Raw genomic sequence first — 19,421 nt, 5'->3', positions numbered from 1 at the left:
TATAGTTACGTTTCCGTCAACCGGATAATAATGCACGTAATTTTGTTTACACCGGTAGTTCCTGCAGAGTTGTCGAATAAAATATTTCCTTTTTCTCTCGACAAATATTTGACCCCATTTCATAAAAAAGCGTTATCAGCTTGGTGATAAAATGGCCATTTAATCTTGATTTCTCTCGTAGTTACTCGCACACTCTCTGCTCGAAACGAGATATCGCGGTAGATATATGGGAATGAGATAAATAACGAGTCGAAAGTAGTTTTTGTTCTCGTTAAAATTTGACGTTGTTTTATATAGTTGAGGAAAATTTGATGTGTGTAGCGCTTGACAGGTTATTACAGTAGTTTATTTCAAAGGATAAACATTCGTGTCAAATTGGCATTCTAAATATAGCCGGTTCATCATGTTTTTTTATACCTCTGGGATGGGGAGCGGGGCGTCAAGTCGAGCGCCTAGTACAAAATAAATACACGTAGATGGCGATATACATTCAACGATAAAGATGACCGTTCGAGCTCGAAATGCTCGCCTAAGCGTGACGTTTCGAACTCATACAACGAGAGACTCTCGCCTTGTACAGCGGGGAGAGTAGAGCGCGTGGCTGCAATTGTTAGTGGGTAGTGGTTAATTATTATTTTTATTCCCTTTGGTCGTTCTAAAAAATCATCGATGTGTGGAGAGGAGAAGCGACGATGCGCGCAGAGATAGCCGCCAGTTTATCTTCGAAACTTGCCGTGTCAGAATCACTCCACGTTTTTTCTCATTCTTCTCACTGCATCGCTATTCGTCGATCGGAAAAACGCTTTTTGACAGCACTAAAATCGGAAATAAAACGCCGCTTGGTAGAAGCTTCTTTGTATTTTTCTCTTATTATTATTTGACGTTTACGAGTTATGATGGACGAACGTCCAAAAATCGAAGTCGTTCGTGTTTCTTCGTTTGAAAGACAACATTTTCGGCCACTCGATGCTGTACAATTGCGAGCTGCTTACAGCCACATGCGAGTCGGCACTTACTGCCCGGATATCGACACCTACAACGAAACAACGGCTGCTGCTAATATGCCGGAAAATAAACCACCGCCAGGGGGCGGACACTCACGAAAATTCAAAAAGTAAGTATTCGCTTTGACAGGTTGCTTTTTTTTTATCGTTCGATTCCTTTCCGAGATTCCTCGTGCTCCTGAAAACAACTTTCTTCCAAATATTTTTGAGGGAAAATCATTTTTTTAAAACTTTGGCTAACTGACGAATTTCACCGAGTTTATGTGAATTTTTAATCATTTCGATTCTTCATTAATGATTTTCTCCATAAAAATCAATAATCAACACTTTTTCATAGAATTTTTTTTTTTTAAGTTGTCAAATAAGCGTGAAACTATCGTCTGGCTTTCCAGAAATTTGGGTCCAGTGTCAAGACTGCTGAGGCGACGCCACCAGGGGGCGTGTCTCGCCACCAAATCCTGTGATAATATTTATAATGTAAATAGAAATAGCAATTCGTTGGACTGGCGTATTGAACAATCGTCGAACGAGCCAGGCACGTAACGTTACCATTCTTTCCGAATGTTCCATTGCTTTTAAGGTAGATGAGTGTTGACGGTTCCGCGATCTTGCACCGCGACGATATTTTTCGAAAAATTCTAAAGACGAAACTTCAAAATAATAATTTTATTATTTTAGAAATATAATCGGTAGAGAACCAACATTTTTATACAATTTTATTTAAAAAAAAGTTTGAAGAGTCCATTTTGACTAGCGTCGTGCAACAGATGCCGCTATGCCGTTGGTCGCGCGCCGTCAGTTTTGTTCACTAATTTTATAGGTTATGAAGCGAGTTTACTGTCTCAAATAGTATTGTATGTAGTAGAGGACAATGAAAAAATGAACGATTTAAAAGTTTGCCCGGATAAAAATGGTCGTTTTGTATACAAACTGACAAAGATACGTCGCAATCCGAATGATTCAGCAAATATTTTCTAATACTTCGGCCGATTTTAAACGGTAACGTTAAAAAATGAAGATACTTGTGTAGTCTTGAATATCCATGAAATACAAGGATAGATTTTTTTTGACGAAATCTTGGATACAGCTAATGAAAAAATTCAATAACTTCACGTGTGTGCGACTTTCGTGTGCCAGAGAATAGTCGATATTCAATAATTAATTTGGTGCTAAACTGCGCGCGGTTAAATTTTTGCCTACGATAAATATCGCGTAATGTCGGATAGCGAATATCCACCCGTCTACCTTAATTTCGGAGAAACGAATTGACACGGAAGATGATAACGCGGTGATAATCCAAACAGCTTTCCAATCCCGGCAAAGTAGCAGCCTCGATTGGCGAGTAAGTCGCAGGGTAAATCCGGATTGGCGAAACTCGAGTCGCAGCGCCGAGCAGTTGTCGCAGAGTGCACACTTCGCTTCCGGTGCTCTCCACACCACGCCAAGTGCCAAGTTCGTAAACTCGAGAATTTTTTATTTTCATTTTTATGGTGACATTTAGAAGAAAATTGACTTGGAACGTCCCTAGATCTAAGATCGTGTCACTGCTGCGAAGACTGTCGCCGAGACTCTCGCGCAACGGAAATAATAATAAAACAACGTGCCCACCGTTGTCCTCATCACCGACAATGTGTCCTTGGATCAGAGTCGAATATTCGAACGAATCGATGCACGAAACAATCGAACGTGACGAGTCACAGGAAACTGACGTTAGTTATCAGCGCGAGTTACAGCTCAATGAACTGAGAAAGAAGATGCTCGGTTATGCTGCAGTCACGCCTACTTCGCCCTTCAGATCGTACTCGTTTGCGAGCCAGGTATATTCACTTTTTTCTTTTCATCAAAAATTACTTTCAATCAAATATTTCATGACGAAAGCCATTTTTTATAGCAACGCATTGACAACGAACGAGGAGATGAGAATGCGAATAAAGACACTTCAAAAATGGAAACAAACGCCAACCACAATCTTCGGGTCTGTAGAGCGTAAGCAATTTTTCTTGTTTTTGTATTATTTACATTGTTTGTGTTTTTTTCTTTCGCAACGACTCGATTTATTTATTCTTGTGAATCTCTGTTTATATAATAATTCAATGAATGCTGGATTGCGGTATCTGCGGCATTGCCCATTACTGTTACTACGGTAATTTCATATTCAAACAAATTTATTGATGGAATGGAATTTGAGATGTCGATTTTGCCAGATTCCCTAGGTTATTTTTATTCCATGGGCCATAATCTCAGATATCGCTATTCCGGTATAACAGATGCTTGCATTTTTTTGTAACGCTACGTCATTTATATCCTGGATCAATGAATTCTTATAACAAAGATTTTTAATAAAGAGCACCGTGCATTCGACTAGCTAGATAACCCTTTTTATCCACTTGCACGCCTTTCTTTTTTTAATGTCTTCCAATTTTTCATTTTATCGTGGCAAAATAATTGTTCGTCGAAATCCAAGAGTTGGGTAGGAAACAAATTTAAAGGCTCGATTACATTGGAGTTATTAAGCGCTCTCCGAGCACTCGGGGTCAATTTTTCAGCTGTCATTTCCGACCAATTTTAAACTCTACGATTTTAAACTTTTAAAAAAATACTATTTACTGTTTATTTTTCTTGAAGTAAGTTGATAAGGACGGAATCGATGAAAATTGACCAATGATTTACAAATACTGATAATTTTATTAATACAAATACTATACAAATCCCAGGAACGATAAAAGTAACGATCACGTGAGTTCAGACAATTTCAAATGATTCCTTTTTCCATTATTTCTGATTTTTTTTTTTAAATGAAATAATTCAGGCACAGGGATGTTGGATAATTGACGAAAAGGAGAATAAAAAGTGTGTCACTCGTAATACGTACATATCAAATTGTAAAAGTATCCTTTGCAATAATGATTAACGTATTTGTGAAGTCTGCTAGTACGAATTGTTTTGTAAGCGAGACAGAGGTGATTGTCTTTGAAGGGAACGTGGATTAGAGCACCTTCCTGTTGATTTGGATCGATATAATCGATAGTTTCGTCAGGAGGAGCTTGGCTGGTGTTGAATTGTACGATAACATCGAGAGATCCGGGTTCGCAGGTGCTGGGTGAGGTGGCACAATCGTCCTCTTCGTCTTCATTGTCGTCTTCATCAGAATTGTCGATCGAGCGTTCGAAACGATCCGAGAGATAATCTCCGATGTCAGAAACGTCCGAATCCTCAGATTCTGTTTTGGAATAATCGACAGATTTTTCTTCGATGCTCGAGCAGGACGCTTGTTGAAGATTATTGGAGCAAGGTGATTTCTTTTCCGCTTTGCTTTTTCCTTTCAAGAGTCGTTTCAAAATGGCGCTGTCAGCAGATTCGTCGGTCCCAATAGTTGACGAGTCTTCACATTTTTTCTCTTCCTTCGTTGTCTCTTTTATTTCTTCCTTTTTCTCCAATCCCTCGGTAGAAAGTTTCTTTTCGCTGCCGTTGGAAGCGGTCGTCTCTTGCTCCTTCATCGAAGCTAACATTTCTCTTTCGCTCTGCGCAGCGATCCTCATCACTTCGCTCATCGAAGGGACATCCTCGTCTTCGCTCATAGCAAATATCTCGTCGTCGCAAATCGAAGAAAGTCTTTCTTCTTCTTCGGAGTGACTTCTGTCGCACATGAGAGTGTAACAGCCGTTGGACCATCTCTGCAGCTCGACGCTCATCCGTGGGTCACCTTCCGCTTTGATGTTCGGCACGAGATCCAACTCTGTGTATTCTTTGAGCAATTTGAAGATTTCGATATTACTAAAAAGCTGATAAAACTCTGCGAGCTCTTTGGGCAAACTCTCTGGCTTTGCTATTTCGTAGTTTCTCACATCCGGCGGTCCCACTCTGCTCCAAACAATTTCGTCCGAAACAATTTGTTTCGAAAGGATCTCCCATGTTTCTTCCACAAAGAAATTTGACAGAAACGTGTAGGAATTGGTTTCGACGTTTTTCTGCACGTTTTTAGCGACCGTTGAATCCAGATAGTAATTCCTAATCCAAGAACGAATATCCGCACTCGCCATTTGAGGCGTATGCAGAGGAAACTGGATTTCGGGTCTTGGTTTTCTGGCACTCGGCACCACCGGCCCATGGAACCATCCGTTGATGGTCCAGCGAGACTTTTCCGGAGATTTAACTTCGCTTACTTGATGATAAGAGTCGTCGTGGACTTCAAAAAAAATAAGGGAATTGTATTCTGGAACGAGGGAGCGAACAATTTTGTTGGGCACTCCATTCTCATCTGTGTCAAAGAGATCTAAAGTGCCGCCGTCTTCGAGGCTCCAATCTTTTGACAAATAAAGTATGAAAGCAATTCGCCGGTCACCCAAATTGTCGTCGTGACAGAGGAGATAATCAGTGTCGTAGTAAACCGAACTGGACATGGAAATCTTTTTGTTGAGCTCAATTTTAGTGTTTCTCCTCATCCAATCGCAGAAATCCCGTTGAAAGGTTTCCCAAAGTCGTCGTAAACTCGGGGTGTCTACATCGGCCAAATCGCTAGTTTGTTCAAACTGATACAAATCCAAACTCTGCCTCCGACTTTTAACTTCTGCTAACTCCACCTTCAAATCTTCCATGAAAGATTCGCTGCTTATAAAATTCGAAATTTTCGCCAGACGGAAAGGTTCTGTCAAGACACTCAAACCGGTTGTCTCCAGATGTTCTCGCTCATGCCAATGCTTAGAAAATAGATCTTGAAACTCTTGGCTGTTTATACATTCTGATATCGTCGAATGTTTAAACCTTTTTATCTGCGGCTCGTTCACACAGCTCGTTTTCACTTCTGAATTAACTTCCATTTTTTTCTAAATTTTTATTCAATTATATTTAGATGATTTTTTTGCTTTTCTGGTCACATTTTACTCAGCAAATTCGGAAATTCATTTTAGAATTTGAACCAATTTTGAAAATGGTTTTTTTTATTTTACATAAATTGCTTTTACGAAAAATCGTTCGAAACGTGCTCGTTCTCTACGTCATTCTGACGTTTCTCCGAAATTTACTTTTTTCGTCTCTTGTTTTTTTATTTCACAACTGTTATTTTTGTTTTTGCAATGCAATGTTTGTCCGGTAGTTTTTTTTTGACACGATTATCGGCACTACTAACGAAAAACGTGGACGACCACGTGGTCGGGGCGCAATTTGCACCGCGTGTGTGCGAGCAGGACTCCTCTGCTGGATGGACAGAAAACGATTTGTCGTTCAATTTCTTCCTCCTTTTTTTCCTGCTTCGTCTCTCTCACTCTCTTTTCACATTTATTTACACAATCACACTCGCGCACTCCTCGTGCCTTCCTTTGTTCCGAATTTCAAATTTCGCTTATATTTCGTTTATATTAATTTGTATTTCTTAACTGTTTTTCATGTAAGTTTGTCTTACCTTCGAGTCTCGCAGTAAAGAAAAATATCGAACGTTCACATCGGCCGTGCGCTCTCGTGCCGTACATGTGCTCGTACAAGCCGGCCCTCGACTCCCTGAAACCACGCCGTAAGCGTCCGTGATTCGAGAATTTCGCGTTAAAATTGCACGGTTCATAAACACGTGGGTCCGGCTTCACTTTTCCTAATTTTTTGAAATTCGGTTTCTTTTTTTTTGACATTCAATTTAATAGCAACACCGAAAAGCGAATTCAACTTTGCGAACATTTTCAAGATACGATTTATGAATTGGTCGAAGAAAAATTGTGAATTTATGCGAAGCAAATCTATTAGGATCGAATAATCGCGAAATGCGTTCCAAAACCTGTCTCTCTCCTCGTTTCGGTAACCCATACCATAAAAATTATTATAATAAATGTTAGAGATGAAAAAAAACTAAATTAGATGTACAATTTCATTGGAAAGCCTCAGCTGTCAAGGAAAAAGCGTTAAATGAGTTTGATTTTACCACGCTGTGAGGTTAGTGCCGCCGGGAGGCGGAAGAGCGCGCTGGCGTCGCATTGCCGAGGCCAGGCCAATATGGCTGCCGCGTTTCCCACGTTTGACGGTTTCGGTGTTCAGTGGTGACGGGTAAACGAAAATTTGGGACACAACACACGCACACACAAACACATACGCGCAAAACTCTTTCTATCTTTCTCGCCGTTTGGTGAAAGAGAAACTAAAGCGAGAAAGAAAGACAGACAGAAAAGCACACGACAGCACACACACGGGTCCACACCCCACGGTGCAAAATCGTCGCGAGTTTTATAATTTCGTCTTTTTTTAATATCGCTGTCAAAAACACAGTGTCGCGAGTGCTCTTGGAACGAATTTTCGATGTTCGATAACGCGTTTTTATTTGCCCCTTTACATTAAATCGACATCCGGTCTCTGAGCGCGAGTGAATGAGGAATTTGCGATACGATTTATGAGCAGGGACGAAGATCGCGAGCTGGTGAGTGTCTAACGATAAAAACTATTTTTTTCTTCCTGGTTACGTTTTTCCTCTCGGATTTCGATAAACCATCTCAAGAATTGTCAACTCTTCACTCCTCGTCCTCTCTCTCTCTCTCCATCACTCTCGCACTCTTCCAACTTTATTGTTTCATCGTCTTTAACCTATTCCCCAGCATATTTCGTGATCTCTATTTTGTTTGTCCGTGCATGCCCGATTAGAGAGTTTCGACCATTTTTTCCTTGTCCAATCGTACACAAACAGCTCGGTTTCGTGCCTCGGATATTTATTTTTCCACCCTGAAAACCTCCGTTCCGAGAAAATCAGCGAATTTTCTAGTCCACCGATTCGAATCTACTGTTTCGACTTGTCATTTTTTCCTCCGCGATCGACTCGTCTTCCCTCCCCCCGAACTCTCTCCGCATTCCCTTTTTCCTCCGTCTCTATAATTTGCCGGAAGTTCATAAATCACCTGTTCCCGTCCATCCTCGTTTTTCCCAAGTGCAGTGAATTTGCTGCCGGCGTTTGTGCCCTTGTGATTTTCTCTTATCACGCGACCTTGAATGCGTATTTCAAACTGTTTTTATCTTATCGCCGAAGTTTATTTCATCGTTGTTCCAAGCGATGGCTCGTGCCTGAAAATCGGCTCTTTTTCCCCTCCCACTCGAAATCGTCAAACTCGGGAGTCGTGACAATAAATTTAAGCACGTTTCCACAAGGCGAAATCGGAGGTGGGCAAAAGTTGAGTAGAACTCGCAAAAGGAGGAGGAAAAAAAGATGGTGGGCGGTTTAAGGATAGAAAGAGGTGGTTGTTGCGGTACGAGTCGAGAGAGTCTATCGACCGGCGTGATCGTGTCGACCTTGAACGGTACTTTCTTCGCGCCCTAGTCCGACTTCGGCCACCCGTTATATGCACTGCTACGTATAAATAAGTGACGAAACGTTCTTTACGAAATTTTTATTCGTTAAGCTTCAAAAAAGTTGCTCAAATGACGACGCTGAAGTTTCCAACGTTGGAGTCCAACGAAATGAACGAAAAAAACGTTTTTAATTCACCTATTTTTTATTTCACGAATCGTTGGTGCAGCTTGAAAAACTAGGAATCGCAAATTTGGCAGGGAACAAAATAGGAGAATTACTGGAATTATTGGAGAGTTTTTTTCGATCATTTCGTTGGACTCCAACGTTGGAAACTTCAGCGTCATCAAATGTCACATTTCGGCGCCTCTTTTTTTCCCTTTTCTGCCTCGGGATCCAAAAGCCTTAACATTATTCCCTGCGCCCTCATTTTCGACGGATTTTCCTATTTTTTCACGAATCTTCAACGTTCTCCGGCAAATTTGAGGTTACCTGTCAAAAGGAAATTTCTCGGGCCACCCAGGCGATGCTTTTCCCACTCAAATCCTAGAGGACCGATTTTTTCCTACTTTTTCTGACAACAGGATCGCCATTTTTACTCGTTTTTCATTTTTTTTTTTCCTCTACTTCGTCTCGAGTATTTCCTCTCCCGTTAAAATTCCTCTACCGCACCGACATTTATCCGGAACATAACAGGTTCTCGTTGAGAATACGAGCTTTGCAGATTTCTGGCTCGGCTTGTCTCTCCTTCTCGCTTTTTCCCCTCGAGAACGGTACTACGGAGGTTGCAATTAATTTAATCGTGTTCTACATATATAGTCGACGCGTTAGTACTTGCATGCACGTGGGTGCAAAGAGGTTTCTATCTGTATTCCTTTTTTTTCCCCCGATCCTGATGAGCGGCGGGGGGGGGGGGGGGAGGAGAGACAGAGAAGCACGAAAAGAGTGGGGGAAACGACGATTGCATCGTAAAAAAGTTCGAGGGGGATTTTCCTTTTTCGGAAATCCGGTTAGATGTCCGACTGGCCGGCCTACGTCCATAGATCGAGTTTTTTTCGGTCTACCGATACGGCAAAAAAAAACGTTCGAGCTCGCTTCACTTTTTTTTGTTCGATCGGCTTTTTTTTTTATGAGAATTCGATATTTTTAGATCGGAAGACGGCTGAAGCGGGACGGGGGATAGTGAAAGGGAACTTTTTCGGAATAAATTCGGGAAAAAATAAATTTTTGTCTATGATTTGAGCGGAGACGAAAAATCGAAAAATCAGTGACAGCACGACGGGAAAAGAAATATATTTACGTTCTACTTCGATTGTGAGAAAATATTAAATAATATATTCGAAAAAACGGGCGTGATTTGTCGCGGAAAGTGTTCCTCGGTTTTCTATATGGGAAGGACGAAAAGTGACGAGTGTCTGAAAAAACCGTTACGCGCAATTTGACTCTTTTAGTTCACTCGCTCCTCGCAAGGGAGCAGCGCTCTCCGCCGGGCGCGCCGCGCCACACGCACGACGCACGAGCGTACCATTCTTCTCGTTTCAGTACCTTTCGAACTTGTACTTATGCATTTTTCTTAACTCTTTTTATTCCTCTCTTTATCATTATTATTCTGATCTCTCGGCGGTGCAGTACGGAATAAGTTCTCTCCAGTCATCGACTTCCGGTGGGCTGCGTCATGCGCCTTCCATATTTTCTCGTCTTGTACCCTCCTCGTAGAAATACCTGCAGTATCGCAAGTGCTCGTGGAACAATAGAAACATGAAAACATCGACAGAAACGACTCTGATATGCGAGCCTCAAAACCCGTAAAAAAAAACTCTTCGAAGAACACTTCGCGAACCGCGCGGACAAGGGAAAGCGTTTCAACTTTTTTTAACCTCAAAATGTCACGGTTGTCCTAACCTAATTGCTGGATACTCGCTATCGTGGAATATTTTTCGAAAAATATTAACTTTTTTCAACACTTGCGTTTCGAGGCGGAATTCAGTTTCTTTATCACTTTGCCAATTATTCGAAAGTGTTTCTCATTTTACGGAACAACTTGCCGACTCGGGGTTAACTCGAAACGACTTATTTTCGTTCTCCGTTTTAGATTTTTTTTTTCTCAGAATCCGAGAACGAGAAACTTCGCTCGGAAATTTCAAGGATCGTTTCCATAGCTGAAAATCATTCTGCCTATTTCGAAAGGAGAAAAAACGCCAGAAAATTCCATCGGAACCTCGATTTTTGTCCTCCAAATTGTTTTTGTGAATTTCTAAAAAATTCGTCTTCTCTTCTCTATTTTCAACTTCTCCAACACTCTCGCTCGAAAATCTCGACGAACGATTTTTTCGTCAAAATTTTCAGATGGCAGTCCTGCCTCTAAAAATGATTTCGTAGACTCGAAGGGAGGAAAGAGAAATGGGAAGCTTCCGAGACGCGCTTTGAGCCCCGTCTCGACAGTCGGAATGCTTTATTTGCGTTTATATATAGAGGGAAGAGGAGTTCGAGTTCGTTCGGTGTCACTTACCCCAGCGACCCGCTCGAGCCCTCCGGTATGTCGTGCCACGGGCGAGATCGATTTTTCCTTCCCGTTTCGCTTTCCCTCTCGAAAAAAAGCGATAAAAGCGATTTTTGTTGTTTCCGGTTGTGACGAAGCGTCGCGGAGAGCGTTAAGGGGGGGGGGGGGGGGGGCAACAAATTATTTCAATGCGTGTAAGATTATTTGCACGCTTCGTTGGAACTCGCGAATCGAAAGTCACTTCCGTTTCGTTTCGATTCGCGCCAAATTCTCATCCTCGACCTTGGAACTGCGCAATTCGCTGAATTCCGATTTTTTTCACGATTCGCAACATTCGACGAATCTGCTTCGTAAAAATCATTGTTAAATGAATAAAAATAAGAGACCACGCCTTTTTTCGTGGAAAATTCCATCTTCGGTGTTTCGAAGGTCGAAATGAAAGCTTTTGAGATTCGAATAACTTCGAATTCCATTTCCCCATTGCTGTCAAACCTCGCAACAAATTTTCATTGCAAAACTATTTTTCAACGTGTCCCAAATTTATTTTCCTAAATCAGATATGTCTTATCCTATTTTTTCGATTAAATTTTCAAACTTTTTTCCACTAAATAAATTTTTCCAGAAAATCATTTTTCCGTCCGATTTTCTCCGAGGGTTCGTTTTCTCACTTCACAAATTGAAGTTTAACCTCAAAATTTGTTTCGAAACAAATTTCGAAGTTTTTGACACTCGGAATGAAGTTTTTTTTCGTCAAATTTCCATCAAGTGGAAATATCCCCTCTTTTGTAGTCTCGAATTCGATCCCGAAATCCGTAAAACCAGAATTTCCATATTTGCCACTAAATTCCGAGGGAAGTTGATAAAAACGGGAAATAAAAATGTTCTTCTGCGGGATGATTAACCGGAAAGCGTTTCCTCGTGGGCCGTCGAGGATAGACGATTCTCCGGAGGGCTTCCAAAAATATAAAATGATGTAGAAAGGGAAACGAGTGAAGAGGGAGGCGGGGGGGGGGGGGGGGGGGGGGGCGAATAGAGAATTTAGCGGCTCGAGGGATGGCACTCTTCGGCGAGTGTTCGAGAGGGCAGCGAGCGCCAACAATTCCGAGTTTTTCTTCTCTTTTAAATTTTCGTGGTTGTTTCTCCTTTCGAAAATACTTTTCGAGTGTTTAAGAGTCGATCGGAGGTGAGTGAAGAGAATCGTGGAAAAAGTAGCGTCGAAAGAAGAATGAGGAATAAAAAATGGTCGTTGATTTGCGTCCGGGCAAGTTGATCAAGTTTTTGGGAGCGGATCGAAAAAAATAGAGAGTTTAGAGGTCGAGAAGGATCGCGAGCGTGTCGAAATGCCGTTGAAAATCGAGAGCGGCACTTACACCGTGAATCGTAGTGCTTCGAGCAAAAAGAGTGTAGCGACGAAATTTTTCCTCTGGAAAAACTGGCGCTGCAGGTATATTGCATCGAGAAAAAGAAATTTGTGCGATAAAAGTGTGAGTTTGAGACATTTGAAGAGTTTTTTCTCCCTTTAATGTTGCCTGCCGCTCAAGTGTTTTTCCGACACTCTGAAATACCGAGTTTAACCCCTTTTGTGAGAGAAACGTCGCCGCTGCGGGCACGAGAAACGACCGTTCTATTTTTGAGACTAGAGACGACGATCTGGCCCGAAAGATCGCGCGCTCTCTTTCTTCCGAGTACCCACATTCGTAATTCCATTCCGTCCCATTTGAATCCCCCAAAAAATCCCATTGGTTATAAATTTTCTCTTTTTTTGCCGCCCATCCGATCCCGCTCGATTTTTTCAATTATTTGTAAATAGCACGCGACGTTCACTTATTTTTTTGTCTTTTGTGTTTGCGTGTCCGTGCGTTTGTGTTTGTAACTAATTGGCACCTGCACGCGGAGCCCTCGTACCGCCGGGCACGTATTTTTGGCACTCCTCTGTTTAACAATTAGAATAGTCAATAATCGTCAAATTTATCGTTCAGTATCAGACCATCGGAATCTTTTGAAATTGCCATTTTTCACCGGGCCTAAAAAATCTGGCAAAATTCGCTTTGCACGACTCGAATTCGATCGAAAACTTAATCGATTTAATCTAATTACCGATCGACATCGATTCGAGATAAGAAGGAACATCAGCTTCGCGCGCGTCGAGTGAGGTTATGTATTGATTGTTTGTATCTACTACGAAACAGCCTCGAAATAACCTCAAAATTGGACACAACATTTTTCACTTTCGTTCAATATTTTTAATACTGCTTTGTACAAATTGTTCGCTGATTTTCATTCTTGTAATCAGCTCCCGTTCTGTTTACTGATCATTTTCCTATGATTAGTCAACTCTTGTTCTTTTGTCTCGATCCTTTTGTTATTTGGCCAAATAATTATTCGCTACACCCAAAAGGAAGATCGACCTAGTTCTTTTCAATTTAACTTCTCTTTTTATGAATTATTATTAATAATTGCACCTTAAAGAATGACTTTCTACGACACGAATACTATTTTCATACTTGAAAAATATCATTAAAAATCTATTGTTCCGTTAATTCGGAAGAGTACGTTGCCATCCACTTTCATTCACATTTTTCTCATAAACCAAAATTTTCATAAATTTCTTGTTTTTTTTTGTGCCTGACACATTTCCATTATCTGCATTATCGATGCATCATTTCTGGGTGGAATTTGTGTGAAATATTTAAAATATGACAGAACGAAACGACCTCCAATTTTGCACGCATGTTTTTTAGAGTTCAGGCTGCGGAATAGCACTTTTTTTTTGCGCAGCTCACAAATATTCAAAGTTTGGAAATGATTTACTAAAAAATGGCTCAATGTAGTGGATTAGAAATTGGAAAGGCTAGCGGAAATATATCCAAAAGTGTATTTTAGAAGTTTCATCGCGTTATCACTATTTTTCTCAAGCTGATGTTTCTCCTTGGTTGTCGATCAATGTCGATCCATTCAATTGTCGTTCGACGATCGACGTCGACTCAATTGAACTATCAATTATTCATTTTGTAATGAATCTGGCGTCAACTTTATCAACTTTTTTGCTTATCGACTAGACGTAGAAGTTCGTTTCAGTAATAATTGAGTAGAATGCGAGAGAGAAAAAATGAAAAATAATTTCACTGTAAAAAGTGCACGAGGTTAATTGAAAATTCATTAAATTAACCGACGACTGAAGAAAAATGAGAAAAAATGCATTTTGGTCGTGGTTACTCCTTACTTTGTGTTACCTTTGTAAAAATAGACGCAGAATCGTGTGCAAGAATGCTCCGGCGCAATGTGGGACACCGAGGCAAAATGGTCGAGTCTAGAAATTTCGAAATTCGTTTTCGCTGGCCTCGAAAAATCTTTTTATTCTATTTATTAACCTCGCGAATCTCAATTTCTCTTTCCCCATCGGAATGGCTGAAAATTTAAGATTTCCAATCCGAGAAAACCTAGTTCTCAGTGCAGAAGTTAAATGAAATTGAGCCTAATTTGAAAAATGGTAAATGAAAATGTTTTTCATCGAAAACGCTCTTAAATTAAATCGAAAATTTCAAAATTCCTCGTTCAAAACCGCGATCTGTTATTTATTGGCAAACGTAAAAATGCAAGAAAATAAAATTCTCGAAATTTTCTCCAACTGCCGGGCCATTTTGCCTCTCCTGCTCGAAGCTCGAGTGCGAAGTTACTACCATCGGGTACCATCGTAAATCGGAGCCCGGGTGGAGCGCCAATTTTCCAAAAGTCAAAGCTCTTAAGGAGGGTGGCTGCATTCGTCAAAATGATAAGAAATTGATGAAATTTGGTGATAATGTTCTTCAACATCAAGTGCGAAGACATAATTTTTTTCAAAATTTTCTTCTGTTTAGTTATCGAGTGCACGGAGAAAACGAGGCTGAAAATTCTAGAGGAAAGTACTAAGAATATAGTATCTCGGGGACCGGATATAACTGGATTGCAGCATTAATTCGAAGAGCAGTAATGAGAACTACGACGTTGAAGTTTGCAGCGTTAGAGTCCACCGAAATGAAGGAAAAAAATATTTGTAATTCACCAATTATTTATTTTACGAATCATTGGTGTAGGTTTAAATACTACGAATGGCAAATTCGGCAGGGAAAAAAATAAGAAATTGACTGGAATTATTTGAGAGTTTTATTAGATTATTTCGTTGGACTCCAACGTTGCAAACTTCAGCGTCATTGAGAACTGTTCTATCCACCATAGTGAAAAGACCAATGCTCGTACTTTTTATTCAAAAGACTCAAGAGGCTTTTTTTCTATAAGCACAGTGAAAAATGTTTTTTCAGTCACTTCAAATATTTATATGTTAAAGTATGCTCGGGCAACCCTAAAAAAAAACTATATGTATGGTAAAATGTCACACGTATTCGGTCTATATTCGTGTATTTATAATAGAATTTACTATGCTGACAATCAAAATTTGTGATTAACAATACAGTTCTACTTATCAGTAAGCGATGAATAACACTCGAAAACAAAACAAAATATAGTTCTTGCACGTGCATCACTTTTCGCTATCCACATAAAGCTGTTTACAATTGGAGGAACGAAAAATTGCAAAATTCAAAAAATACTATGCTGTTTGGAATCGGTGCCTAAGCACTTCTAAAATTCTTGAAAAATAATATATTTCTCGCTATACAAAACGACTCCATTTTCTCCGTGTAATTACGCATTAAGGCAGATTTCTTATGCCCGGAATTCTCTGTCAAACTAGTGATTCTCTGTGAATTTTTTCAGATTTTTAAATTCATAATTTCAGAAAATATCGTTTTTTTTTTCCAATGAATATATCTCGGAAACTTGAAGTAACTGAAAAAAAATGTTTTTACATAAAAGTTGTAGTTTCGTGTTAGCTTTCGAGCGGACGGCTCTAAATAATTTTTACGTTCTGGTAACGATGATTTTTTACGAAAAAAAGGGAGAATTATTTTTTTATTCCGAAACAGCCATTTTTTTTGGCTGAAAATATTACAGATCCGTACCACTCTGGCGATTTTTTTACGAGATCGTCAAACATACTGAAGGATTCTGTAATTTTTTGAGTCAAAAAGACTGACTATTTTTGAATAAAAATAAATTAATTTCTGTCATTTCATTTTTTTTTACCCGATAACCTCGATCCGTGCCACTCTGGCGATTTTTTTCCGATATCGTCAGACATATTGGAAAACTCTGTAATTTTTTCAGCCAAAAAAAATGGCTGTTTCTGAATAAAAAAATAATTCTCCCCTTTCATCGTAAAAAAGTCATCGTTACCAGAACGTAAAAATTATTTCGAGTCGTCCGCTCGAAAGCTAACACGAAACTACAACTTTTGTGCGAATACATTTTTTTTCAGTTACTTCAAGTTTCCGAGATACATTGATTTGAAAAAAAAAACAATATTTTCGAAAATTATGAATTTAAAAATCTGAAAAAATTCACATAGAGTGCCCTCAAGTAGTACTTTGATATAATCAGTTATGAAGTAGATCTGAAATGGTCGAAAAGAAGTGAGAGAACACGTGAACTTTAGTGATCAATTACTCGATAACTGTACAGAAGAAAAATCTTAAAAAATTTGTATTCTCAAATGTGGCACTAAAGAATATGTTCACCAAATTTAATGAAATTCTACGACGCTGAAGTTTCCAACGTTCGAGTCCAACGAAATGAACGAAAAAGACGTTTGTAATTCACCTATTTTTTATTTCACGAATCGTTGGTGCAGCTTGAAAAACTACGAATCGCAAATTTGTCAGGGAACAAAATATGAGAATTGCTGGAATTATTGGAGAGTTTTTTTCGATCATTTCGTTGGACTCCAACGTTGGAAACTTCAGCGTCATTGAAATTTGTATAATTTTGAAATGTTGAATGCATTCAACATGGTTGATCCTTAAAGCTTCCTTCGAAAAATAGTGTTTGTTGGGTGCTGCGAGCCTCTCGGCTCGCTCAGTTACAAAATGTCGCTGCGATCGAGTGAAAAGTGAGTGAAACTCATTGGTAGTAACTTCGGGTCGAGGGGCCTTGAAAAAAGCTCGAAAAAAAACTAGAAAGCCTGAATACTGGAATGAGCGGTGGAAAATGCACGAAAAATAGCACTAGAGTGAGCCCCAAGGGAAAAAGGGAACTGAGAGAGGAAACAATCCGGCAGTGTCCACGAGGATCGACGCACGACGGGGGCGGAGAAAGCAGTCGGAGGGGAAGTTACGGAAGCAGCGGAGACGAGAGGACTCCGCGAAGTTGGAGGAGCCAGGCGTCCTCGTCGAGGTCCCGGTCACGGCGAGGTGGCGGGCCTTGAGGAGAGCCAGGACACCCGAACGTCGACGACGTCCGCCAACGGGACGCGCCTTGACGAGGAGTCCGCTCGCGCGGTCGGACCTCAAAATCGTCGACCGAGGCCGCTCTCCCTGGCCGTCCAGCCGCTCAATTACCAGCGCCTCGATCCGGACCGATCCTCGATCGAAGAGGACTCGTCGGTCAAGCTCGTTTCCGAGAACTCCGACAAGCGACATCCCAACATGACTAGCCAGGAGAGCATCGGCAATTGCAGCCTCGACGTTGACCGCTCTGCTTCCGACCGTTCAGGTTCGGATACTCAACAACACCAAAAATCAATAATTCTTAAACAATTTACAATTCGAGGCACTTTCGAAGTTACGAAAATACCTTCGACTCGAGATTTCGTTACTTTTTCTACGGTCTCAAATCACTATGGGCATTCTCACATTCAAACTTGAGACGTTATATTTTATTCGGTGCTCGACTCATCTTCCATTCGTTCCCAACGGCCTCGAGTACTGCGCGTGCTTTCGAGAACGAAAATATACAAAAACGTATATGAGGGATTCTCTGTCAAAGCGGCCACTTTTTTTCGACCGTTTCAGATCTGGCTCACAACTAGTTTAGAAGATACTCTATGTGAATTTTTTCAGATTTTTCAATCCATTATTTTAGAAATTACCGTTTTTTTATCAATTGCATAGATCTCGGAAACTTGAAGTAACTGAAAAAAAATGATTCCACATAAAAGTTGTAGTTTCGTGTTAGCTTTCGAGCGGACGACTCGATATAATTTTTACCTTCTGGTAACGATGACTTTTTACGAAAAAAGGGAAGAATTATTTTTTTATTCAGAGACAGCCATTTTTTTTTGGCTGAAAAAATTACAGAGTTTTCCAACATGTCTGACGATATCGGAAAAAAATCGCCAGAGTGGCACGGATCGAGGTTTTATCGGGTAAAAAAAATGAAATGACAGAAATTAATTTTTTTTATTCTGAAATAGCCGGTCTTTTTGACTCAAAAAATTACAGAGTCCTTCAGTATGTTTGACGATCTCGTAAAAAAAATCGCCAGAGTGGTACGGATCTGTAATTTTTTCAGCCAAAAAAAATGGCTGTTTCTGAATAAAAAAATAATTCTCCCTTTTTTTCGTAAAAAATCATCGTTACCAGAACGTAAAAATTATTTAGAGTCGTCCGCTCGAAAGCTAACGCGAAACTACAACTTTTATGTAAAAACATTTTTTTTCAGTTACTTCAAGTTTCCGATATATATTCATTGGAAAAAAAACGATATTTTCTGAAATTATGAATTTAAAAATCTGAAAAAATTCACTTTTAGTAGTACTGTGACATAATCAGTTGTGGGGTAGATCCGAGATGGTCGAAAAAAAAGTGGCCGGTTTGACAGAGAATCCCTCGTATGGAAATTGACATTTCGGCTTAAAAATTGGAGAAATTTATAAAATCGTTGGAATATTTGGCCTCCGGATCGATTTTATCGGAGATCAAGAACTCTCAATCAACCTGAACGCATTGTTGCATTAAGGGGTTACATGGGTTTAATCGGTAGAAAAAAGCTCTATTTTCAACAATTTTTTTTTAATATAAAAAATGAAATATTTTATTCAAACTTTTCACGGTTTTTAAGATAAACATTGGAAAAAAATTTATGAAATTTTCAAAGGAAAATATTCAAAACTCCGCCACTGTGACGTCACATTTCCGGTGACCCCTCGGGGAAAAAGGTGCGTCCGCGTTGACAGTAGAACTCATGACAGGATCATCTGAAGTGAAAAAAAAAATTGTGTTTTAATTAAGACCATAAACTAGCATTTGGACGAAGGAAAAAAAAGTGAAAATTGGATTTTTGCGAGACCTTTTTTAAAAAAAATGCAAATTTTGGTAAAATTTGCTCAGCATTTATTTATTTTAAATAGTTGTCATTGAAAAAAAAAATCCTTCGTCCAAATCCTCGTGAATTGTATTTCGAAGACCTCTGTAAAATTTCATCAAGATCGGTTGAGTAGTTTTCGAGAACTTTTGACAACCGACTTTGAAACACACAGTTTCGAGAAAAACTCGTTTAAAGCTTTGAGTAACAATAAAACTGTAAAAAAAAAATTTTTTCTAACTTTGAATCGTCGATTCCTGGACCACAAAGTAAAGAACTCTCGAAATGTTGTAGAAATTAATAAGACAATAAAAAAAAAATGGACTTCTTGAAACTGTGAAACCCATGCAACTCCTTAAGAAACAAACGAACATTTCATTTGGAACAGGGTACTTAACAGTGTAAGAAAAAATCTAAAAATCCATTTTTATGATCGATTTCGTAAGAAGTAAACGAGAAACGTCAATCGATGAGAATGGGAGCTGCGACT

General features: G+C 39.7%; 2 protein-coding genes across 8 annotated transcripts in view; one reads left to right on the top strand and one right to left on the bottom strand.

Annotated features, from left to right (window-relative positions):
* LOC122418535 (disks large-associated protein 1) overlaps positions 1 to 19,421 on the top strand; it is a 28,358-nt gene that overhangs the window by 524 nt on the left and 8,413 nt on the right. The window contains exons 2-7 of one of the 6 annotated variants that reach the window (XM_043432805.1): positions 995 to 1,114; positions 1,397 to 1,539; positions 2,309 to 2,456; positions 2,533 to 2,821; positions 2,896 to 2,990; positions 16,908 to 17,341. In XM_043432805.1, the coding sequence (XP_043288740.1) occupies positions 999 to 1,114; positions 1,397 to 1,539; positions 2,309 to 2,456; positions 2,533 to 2,821; positions 2,896 to 2,990; positions 16,908 to 17,341 (1,225 nt within the window). In that variant the 5' untranslated portion in view covers positions 995 to 998. Of the gene's footprint in view, positions 1 to 15; positions 1,115 to 1,396; positions 1,540 to 2,308; positions 2,457 to 2,532; positions 2,822 to 2,895; positions 2,991 to 11,823; positions 12,201 to 16,907; positions 17,342 to 19,421 lie in introns of those variants that run through there. The other 5 variants (XM_043432804.1, XM_043432801.1, XM_043432802.1 and 2 more) reach the window with 5 other exon arrangements.
* sud1 (Prolyl 3-hydroxylase sud1) lies at positions 3,670 to 7,150 on the bottom strand. 2 transcript variants are annotated; one of them, XM_043432812.1, is made up of 2 exons: positions 6,910 to 7,150; positions 3,670 to 6,497 (listed from the first exon to the last, which is right to left on the bottom strand). In XM_043432812.1, exon 2 carries the CDS (start codon positions 5,819 to 5,821, stop codon positions 3,860 to 3,862), a length of 1,962 nt encoding a protein of 653 aa, XP_043288747.1. In that variant the 5' UTR covers positions 5,822 to 6,497; positions 6,910 to 7,150; the 3' UTR covers positions 3,670 to 3,859. The 2 variants fall into 2 exon arrangements, with proteins under 2 accessions (XP_043288747.1, XP_043288749.1); XM_043432814.1 differs by lacking the exon at positions 6,910 to 7,150 and having other exon boundaries at positions 3,670 to 6,194; positions 6,403 to 6,449.

The sequence above is a fragment of the Venturia canescens genome, chromosome 11 (genome assembly GCF_019457755.1).
Source record: "Venturia canescens isolate UGA chromosome 11, ASM1945775v1, whole genome shotgun sequence".
NCBI classification, from domain to species: domain Eukaryota; kingdom Metazoa; phylum Arthropoda; class Insecta; order Hymenoptera; family Ichneumonidae; genus Venturia; species Venturia canescens.
The sequence above is the reverse complement of the archived record's forward strand: the minus strand, read 5'-3'. Positions and strand labels throughout refer to the sequence as shown.

What these genes read in the sequence shown, in the direction of transcription:
- sud1 (XM_043432812.1), bottom strand. Translation starts at nt 5,821, where the DNA reads ATGGAAGTTAATTCAGAAGTGAAAACGAGCTGTGTGAACGAGCCGCAG.